At 45.6% G+C, this 9,621-nt stretch overlaps 1 protein-coding gene across 1 annotated transcript in view; it reads left to right on the forward strand.

The window, feature by feature from the left end:
* The window catches only part of LOC117228700 (headcase protein), a 283,582-nt gene that overhangs the window by 246,625 nt on the left and 27,336 nt on the right, over positions 1 to 9,621 (forward strand). Inside the window, exons 3-4 of the mRNA XM_033484644.2 lie at positions 7,649 to 7,837; positions 9,006 to 9,191. Of these exons, the coding sequence (XP_033340535.1) occupies positions 7,649 to 7,837; positions 9,006 to 9,191 (375 nt within the window). The remainder of the gene's footprint in view (positions 1 to 7,648; positions 7,838 to 9,005; positions 9,192 to 9,621) is intronic.

A 9,621-nucleotide genomic window follows, 5' to 3' on the forward strand; every position in this document is an offset into this window, starting at 1 on the left:
GAGAGAGAGAGCAGTGTACTCGCGTTAACTACTCGCGGCTACGATCCGCCCACTCGTTGCCGTATTTACGAGCTCGACGGCGATGCCAGTCGAGGCCGAGCCAAGTTTTTCGGTGGGACAGTATTTTCTGGCTCCGGCAGATGATGACTCCTCCCTTGGTAAGGAGGATCCAGGATCATCTCCGACCGAGAATTAGACGGAAACTTAATAACCTTTCTTCCTTTGTTCGCCGACATGTCGTTACCTGGACGGGAACGTCTCTTTTATGTCGTTCGTGCGAGTCGTTGGAACCTTTCTGGAGGTCACAAGTTCATTTATCTACCAGTGGTCGACCACTAGGCAGCCGTTTGTGAACCTGAACCCTCGAACGATACTGGAGATCAATAATATGAAAGCTGAAAAAATTAAAGTGTCACTGCAGTTTCAGGATTACAAAAAATTGATCTACACTCGCAACCACATCTGTCAGAAAATCCATCCTACTATTCTCAGTAACTGGTTCAAAATTTTGCTATCGACCTAGGTGGATCAGTTACGGAGACTAGTGGAATGGGTTTTCAGGATTTTTGGGAACTCTCCCGAAAATGAATTCTACTAGTCGCCGTAACTGGCCCCCCTGGGTGAACACAGCAGAATTTTGGACCAGTTACTGAGACTATGAGACTAGTGGAATTGATTTTCCGGATTTTTGGTATCTACCCGGAAATCAATCCCACTAGTCTCCGTAACTGGTCCAAAATTTTGCCATCGACCTATAGTGGGATCGATTTCGAGACGTATCCCAAAAATTTGGAAAATGAATTCCACTAGTCTCAGTAACTGGTTCCGCTAGGTCGACAGCAAAATTTTGGATCAGTTACTGAGACTAGTAGAATTCATTTCCCGGATTTTTGAGATCTCTTTGGAAATCAATCCCACTAGTCTCGGTAACTGATCCCCCTAGGTCTACAGCAATATTTTGAACCAGTTACTGAGACTTCTTTGAGACAGACATCTGTGCATTAAAATCTCGTTGCAAGAAATGTATTGAAGCAAATTGAGCATATTTTCATTAAGTAAACAGCTTTTGAAAAAAGATATGCAGTTTTATGTTGTTACGGCGACTTGTCCAAATCAAGTCGCTGTAATGTGAAACTGCCCTGTCGTGAGCAACTCCTTAAAAAATAAAGGAAGATAGGAGCGTCGAGATCGGACCGTCGAACGAGCAACATTTAAAATTGAAAGATCTGAAATATAATTCTATCGAGTTGTATTATAGTTTATATTCTTTATTGTAAACAAAATGACGCGACGCGAGAGAAACGGAGTGATTCGCAACAATATATTCGCTTAAAAATCCGACATTTCGTACGCGCCAATATAACGGTATCGTTATAAAAAGAACTCGGTGTGACGATTTACAGTCCGAGGGAACGTCGTGATACCTTCTCGATGTTAACAACGAAGAACTCGAAGAGCAAGTCGGGCTCAGGAACCGACTAGAAAGTCCGTTAAAGCGGAATATCTGGCCAGAATTGGCCCGCGGAGGTCTAAAGAACCGAGAGAGCGCAGGGCATTGATCCCGCATCGCGCGCGAGCACGCGGGGGTAGAAGCTTATTGAAAACATCGGCCGTCTTTTTACGGGCGGCTCGCTCGGAAAAGGGAGGAAACGGAGCGAAAAGCGTGGGCGGGCAGGTGGAGGAGCCCAGAAGCCCGGCAGAAAGTAAAACGCAGCGGCGAAGGATTTGTCGGGAGTCCTGGGCCGGGACGCTCTTATTTAGCCCTTAACGTCGCAGCCGGCCGGCCATAGGTCCCCGAACGATAAAGCCGGGTTATATAGACGCGCGTAAAATTCGTTACGATCGGCCTCGGTTTGCTTCCGCTTTTGTCCTCGCGGCGATACCGCGGCCCTAACCGACGAACGTCGCCGAGAGACGACGTCGTCGGCTGTCTTAATCTCTCCGTTTCCATGCGACCGCCGTCGTTTCCACGTGCACGGATCCTCGATGGAAAAATGTCGGTTATCTTTAGACGACGTGACAGAGTTTTATGCGAATTACGGCTAGACCGCGGATTTAAATGCGTTTACAGCAAACGCGATTAGGCGAAGTGCGAATCTGTGAAGACTTCGAAAGAATTTCAGTGTTTTGTCGCGACAATTTTCGACACATCGACCATAGTGAACTCTCTCGCGAGTCAGTGGCTGTGTCAATTGTGACCCAGAGCGTTTAAATCGTTCGCTTAATTACACAATTGAGAATAAAATAAATTACTGTTAAAATAGGAACAACAGAGAGACTGATAAGTCTGCGAGAAATTCTTCAAAAATATATTTCGTAAAATTGCTGAAAAGTGAATAAACAATTGTTATAAACATCGTCAATACGTCGTCGTACAGTTGTGAAAATGGTGCGCAGTCAGAGATGCACATCTTTTGCCGACTTTTGTTTTGCCGCAGTTAACATAGAAACATTTCATTTCGCTCGAAGATCCCCGGTCTAATTATTTCATATATTTCGCTGCTACGAGAATACGCCCAAAAAGAGACCCAAGAAGAGACAGCTGTGCAAAAAGAGAGCGAAAAAGGCGAGCCGGCAATAACGTGTATGAAATATGCAGAGGGTATGACTCGCGTAATGACAATAACGTGTAGTAGCAAATGACTGTCGGAAAGATGTCGCGATTGTACGCTGTTTCGCGTGTTCCAACGGAAAAGAAAGTACATTGAACAGGAGGAGATGGAATTCTCCGAGGAGATCGTGGCGGACTCTCCTCCATTTAATCCAGCTGTCATAATGCCCTTAGACGTCCGAGCCCTGTGTGTCGCAACTCGTACAGAAGCAATCCGTTATGGTCGAAACTCCTGGACAACGTCGATGGTCGAAATACTGCAGGATTTTGTCTTATCTTGTTAGAACGATCGGACGATGCGTGTTCCCTGAAATCTTCTGTCGGTGGTCGATTTTTTTCGACGCTTTGGTCGATTTTATTCTCGAATGATATTGCTTTATCTTCCTTTATCTTTCAATTTTCTTGTTTCATAATTATTGAAGTGACAAAGCTGCTTCTATTGGAAATTGTTGAATATACGATAATTTTTCCCTAATTCGCACTCAGATTGCGCACAAAAATGGACGCGGTTATTCGTGTCTTGCTGCTCGTTTTTATAGTTGTTGACAATCGTTAACTACAAAAAACAAGCCACACGGCTCTAATAATCGTTTCTCTTCTTCCCAAATTGTCCATTTCTGTGCGCAATCTGAGCGCGAATTAGGGAGAAATTACTGTATTTCCTTACTCAGCCACATACTATTACAAAAATTATAAAAAATTGAGCTCTCTTCTAGACACTCTGTACATTTAATATTAAAAAACAGTCAAAATGCTGCGTATGTTTCGCGTGTTGCAAATAAACAATCGAGAACGTCCAACCACATTCTTCGTCCGCAAGAAATTCGCGGACGAGAATCGCAGAATAATGTCGCGTCATTATCAATTAACCATGCGAATACACCGAAGCCGGAACATCTCGGCGAACGTTCGCCGTACACGAAGAGACGTTCATCGTCGACACGAGGATTTCCCGACTCTTTCCTCCGTCTCCCTCATCATCGTGTGCCCGCGGTTCTTCCCACTCGTTACCCGAGTTTATCATACCGTGTCGCCGCGGGCCGGTCGCTGTTTATTTGCGCCGTTGCTATTGAATTCCGATAATCCGGCGGCCCGTAATCCTCCGTTACCGGGAAGTGAAACGGCGCGATTTATGCTCCCCACGCCGTTCTTCTCCACCCTTGGCCTTTTAACCGTCGACGAAATTATCCGCAGGGTCGGCGACCCCTTCCGTCCTCGCCGAGGATACGAAGAAAAAAAACCGTCGCTCTCCTCCGATTAAGTAGATTCTCTCCCCTGTACAGTCCAATATCGCCGCGATTGACAAAGGTTGTATGATCGAGTGAAGTCCTCCGTCGACGCCAGACAGACCCGCGTCTTTGTTTTTTTTTTTTACCGCGTAAGAGAAACGGGGGATCGTGATTAAGCGTCCGCTCTCGGCCGCGTTCCGCTCGGATCCCTCAATTTCGGCCAGGAACCGGAATCCTCGGCGTGGAAACAGCTTCCCGAAGAAACTGCTCGATTAAAAGCTCCTGCGGGATCCCGGCCGCTTAATTGCGTGTTCCTGGAAACTGTGGTCCAGTCGTCGAACTCTGGGAACGGATCCTGAAGCAAGGTGCAAGGTCCGGCGGCAATATCGTGTCTCACGAGGGAAAACACTATGTTGCTGAACCTCGCTTTCGCTTTCCTTTCGCAGGCTACTAGAGCAGAGAATACTAATGCTGCTGCTAAAATTTTGCACCTTGGTGTGCACTGGTTTCGAAAATACAATAGGAGAATCTTGCAACGAATGAAAATTGAATCGAAAATAGAATCCTCTCCTTCCTCTTCCTCATTATTTTTTATTAATTCACACATCAACATTTATTAACACTTCTTCACTACTTCGTGTTCTCGTTTGTCCATTCTTGTTATAAATGCATAAAACCCAAATACAGAGTGTCCTAAAAATGTCTCGCAATCCGAAAATGGCGGGTTCCTCAGATCATTTGAAGCAGCTACTTCCTTTACAAAAATTTTCTCCGATGCACCGTTAACGAGTTATTAACGAAAAACAATGACCAATAGAACCGAGTACGGCTGACGCGAGGCGGCCCAGCCAACCAGCGCACAAAGCCCAGTTCCGCTCATTGACTCGGTCGCCTCGCACCAGCCAAGCTCGCCTCTCATTGGTCACAGTTTTTCGTTAATAACTCGTTAACGGTGCCTCGGAGAAAATTTTTGTAAAGGAAAAAGTTGCTTCAAATGACCTGAGGAAACCGCCACTTTCGGATTGCGAGACATTTTTGAGACACCCTGTATACAGCGTGGTTATCGCCAGACTGCGGATTTTATGCATTTATATACGGATCGTTTATTTCGAAAGTATAAATCCATCTTTTTTATATCAACGAGATATCACATAATTTATGATTACTTCAGTGTAACCTTTTTATTCAGAACTAAACAAATGGACATGTACCACTTCAACGAATGTTAACGAATGATAGAACGAATTATTTCGTTATAGCCCACTGTATTGATTAGATTTTGTCTTCGCAGACGAACCAAATTCGTAAAGCGTGCCTCCGCCGATCAGTTCGCCGATCGCGCTGGAAAACGGAGACAGTCCAATTTATTTATTCGAAGAACCTCCGCGAAGCCTCCATTCTCTCGTGGATAAATGCGTGGTGGTCCGTTCGCTCAGTGCTGATGGACGCATCCTCCTCCGCGGTGATCAGTCCCTGGGAGCAGAGATTCCCAGACTCTCCAGCGGCTCCTCTTTTTCTCGATCTCCCCGGCCCTCTCTTCTCCACCGGCTATACGTCCCTCGGCGAAGCACTCCATCCACTCGGAGAGAGACCCCTTGGCAGGCTGGCAACGTGCCACGTTCCTCGAACCTGCTTGCTCGAGCCGGAAAGCTCGCGCATCCACCAAGAGCCCTGTGCAGACCCCGGGGCTCTTGCCCTTGGCCTCGCAGTCCTCCGCGATCGAAAATACTTTCACCGGGGCACCCTGATCGATTTTAAACGCGAGGACGCTTCCCGGTCGTTGCCGGAGTCGCCGAGCCTCCTCACGGGATGAATTCTCTTTCGCGCGCGCCGACTCGTATAATAAAACACATTTTACCGCTTCTTAAACAATTCGCGCTAATAGGAAACGCGCGGTTCGCGACTGCCGCCGCGAGCCAGCCCGCCGCTATAACTCCGCGGTCGTTCGCTGGAAACGCCTGCAAAAATTCCGGATACTGCCTCGAACATGCCGCAATGTATCCACTAAGCGGGCCGAGTGTACACGCCGACTTTACGGCCCCCGTTAAATAAATCCACAAAGTCAGCCTCGGAAGACAGCCGGTCGAAGAATAGTACCGCTTTAACGCGAAGACAGCCTCGCGAATCGACCGCGGGCCAGCTGCCTAACGTTACCATTGCCGGTGGAAAGGCTCTAACAAGTAACCGCGAAGAGTCGCGCGCATAGTTGACAAGCCGGCAAATTGATAACCGGTTGGTCCGTCGCGAAAACGCGGGGCACGCAGGTTCAACAACACCGTCGTCCTCTCCCTTTTTTCCTCGGTTCTTCCTCTTTCTTTATGATCGATGATCGGCGGCGGCGGCGGCGGGCCCGGCTGGGCAGGGGAGAGTTTCACCAGGATATTTACCGTGGTTATAAACGTCCTCGTCTGGAGCGCCTCCCTCCCCGCCAGAAAATCCTTCCACCTTTTACCTCGACCTTAACCTTCGCTTCGTTATTCAGCAGCCACCGGTGCTACACGACTTCTTCTTCTTCTTCCACTACTTCTTTTTTCCTCATTTCCTGTCTTCGTATTATCCTACGCCACCCTCCCATCTTTTCGTCGCTCCCTTTGTCATTAAGGGAAGGTTTCGGTCTGGAACATTCTTTCATGGTTTTTCGCGTTCGACGACGTCTCGAGATTATGCGGTCGAGTGGAAATTTCAAAATTCCAAAAATTGACGACGTTGCAAACATTTGCGTGGCAATATTTGTTTTTAGGGAATGTGGAGTTATTTTATTTATTTAAATTAATATTGTTATTACATATATTTTTATATGTATTATTATTATTTTATTTTATACATATTATATATTATATTATTATATAAATATATATTACATATATTGTATATTATTATATAAATATATATTATATATTATATTGTATATTATTATATATTATATATTATATTGTATATTATTATATATTATATTGTATATTATTATATATTATATATTATATATTATATATTATATATTATATATTATATTGTATATTATTATATAAATATATATTATATTGATATTTTATTTAAATTAACAATGAAATTTTGATGATTTTTGATGATTTCTGTTCGACATTAAAATGTCAGGAAATGATCAATTACTTATACGTTCGTTATTAAAATTATTCGTGCCTCGGAAACATCGTGCAGTTTAAGAATATATTTGATCTACTGGTGTCGGATTTACATCCGGGGAAATGAATTGAAATACCGTAGATCTCAGATTCAGTCTTCGAATTTACCATTATTATAGAAAAATCCTAACAATGACACCCTCCTTTCGACATCCTAGCTCGGAACCCCACCCCTCGTGGACGCGTCGTTTCGACACCTCTCCCGGAACCGTCGCCCGTATTTTCGATTCCCGGCGACCTGTTCGGCGACCCGCTCGTAACTTCCACGACACTTTGTCCGCCCCGACTTCGTTTTACGTCCTACAGGGACATTTTCCCCTTTTGCCACTGATATCGCGACTTTATATCGCCGGGACCGTTCCCCGGGAACTCCGGATGGGCAATTTCGCATTTAAACGATGGTTCGCCGACCTACCGGGGAACCGGAAGCAAGATTGCACCGTGGCCAAGGTCTATGCTCTCCGTGCGGAGCCGCCGAAAAGCACGTCGCTTAATTACCCGAGCCCCATTTAGGCCGTAACGAACTCCGTGCCGCGGTTCTTTCGCGGACGCGTCGTTTGAGCGCTCGCTGCCGCTCGTTCGTCGTCGAAATTGTTTTGTCAGAGCGGCCCCGGAGACTCATTTATACCCTTCCTTTATGCTTGCAGATGGAAGACGAGGGCAACCACGGCAACGATGACACCAGATGCTTCATCCTGTCCACGCTGGCCGCGCTACAGTGGTCCAGAGTGTCCTGCGTGCTGTGCCGCGCGCCTATGCTCGTTTTTGACAGGTATCCGCTCGTCGACGGCACGTTCTTCCTGTCCCCGAGACAGCACTCGCCTGCTTGCGCCGAGGTAAGTCCCACGAATCCGAGTATCCTTCGCTTCTGCAGGACCGTTTCGCTTCTGTGATTCGCGCACGCCTTACGAATCGACGTCAGACCCCGGAAAATTTTATTCGAAACAGAAATAAAAAGACAACTCTTTGAAATCTTTCATCTGTGATCGTTGTTTCCAGTAGCGTTGTTTAAAGCGGAATTTCGAATAATAAAATATTTTGTTTCTTCATTTCAAAGTGACTAAACTTCAGTTCAAATTATTTTTATATAAATATTAATTATTATTATTAATTATTATTTTCAAATAATAAGGAAAGCTCGGAAATAATTTATGTGAAGCAAAAGCGATGTTCGTTACAAATGTGCCCCGGTCTGATTGATATTAATCTTTCGGAAGTTTTTCGGAAATGTGCACCGAAAATTTTGCGAGGTCTGGGAATGTTTAACTGTCGAAGTGTCGCAACGCCGACACTCGATGACAAACGATGATTCCTGTAACTTCGCTATACAGAGTGTGCCAAAAATGTCTCTCAATCTGGAAATCGGGAGTTCCTCAGGTCATTTGAAGTAACTTTCTCCTTTACAAAAATTCTCTCCGAGGCGCCGTTAACGAGTTATCGACAAAAAACAGCGACCAATGAGAGACAAGATTAACTGACGCCTGACGACCGAGCCAATGGGCGGGACTGAGCTTCGTCCGCTCGTTGGTTCGCGCCGCCTCGCACCACCTTGCGCCAGCCGAGCTCGCCTCTTATTGGCGAGCGTTTTACATTAATAACTCGTTAACGATGCCTCGGAGAAAATTTTTGTAAAGGAAAAAGTTATTTCAAATGACCTCAGGAATCCCCTGCTTCCAAATTGCGAGACGTTTTTCGGACAAATGGTTGTATTCTGTGAGCTTTCCTCTTCGTATCTAATTCGTAATAATTCATTTAAATTGTCTCACTCTGTTCTCGTTAATTCTCAGGACTTTTGTGCACGTTCACGTTTCGCTAGACAGATTTTAGAGTCCGACAAAAATTGTATCAGGCATCCCCTAATTGCTGATACCACGTGTTGTACCCTCTAATGGTTTAACTTATCCACCGGTATATTAATCATATTTCCTCTCGAAAAATCGCGAAGAATGAAAGTCAGAATAAGATCGAAAATCTAAATCGGTGTCGCTCCGATGATTGTTCCAGGTGAAGGTCGAAGGTCGCACGCAGTTTCTGTCAGCAGTGTGCATGAGCTGCCTGGAAGGTAGCGGCGGCCAGCCGGTGCGTTGCCGTTGTTGTACCCAGCCGTGGGACGGCTCTAGCTTAGTCCTTGGAACGATGTACAGCTACGATATCTTCGCTGCCATGCCCTGTTGCACCGAGCGACTCAAGGTGAGTGTGTCTCGGGTTTCCTATTTAGCCGGCAATCTTTCCGCTCGCGCGCCTAACACGCGTTATTACGATACCCGTCCGCATTAGACGCTGACTATCCGTGCTCCGTCACCGCTTTCCGCGACAGCGTTTAGCCGGTGCCGTTGTGATAACATTTTCACCGTATATCAAATACGATCCGAGAACTGATAGCGATCATCATATATAGTCAGTGATCAGGATTTGAAACAGAACTAATATTATTATGTCTGCTCCCTTCCCGTACATATTGCTTCGCCCAGTGAAATTGTGGTAACTCATGGCAACAAAAATGATCGGACAATATTGTAGAAGCATGAAGGAGCGTTTAAGAATTTTTTGAGATTTTTTTCAAGCACGCAGAACCCAAGAAATAAATTTAAACATAGAAATTGCTCGGTAGTCGGATGTC

Source organism: Megalopta genalis, chromosome 15 (genome assembly GCF_051020955.1).
Source record: "Megalopta genalis isolate 19385.01 chromosome 15, iyMegGena1_principal, whole genome shotgun sequence".
In the NCBI taxonomy this organism is placed as follows: Eukaryota; Metazoa; Arthropoda; class Insecta; order Hymenoptera; family Halictidae; genus Megalopta; species Megalopta genalis.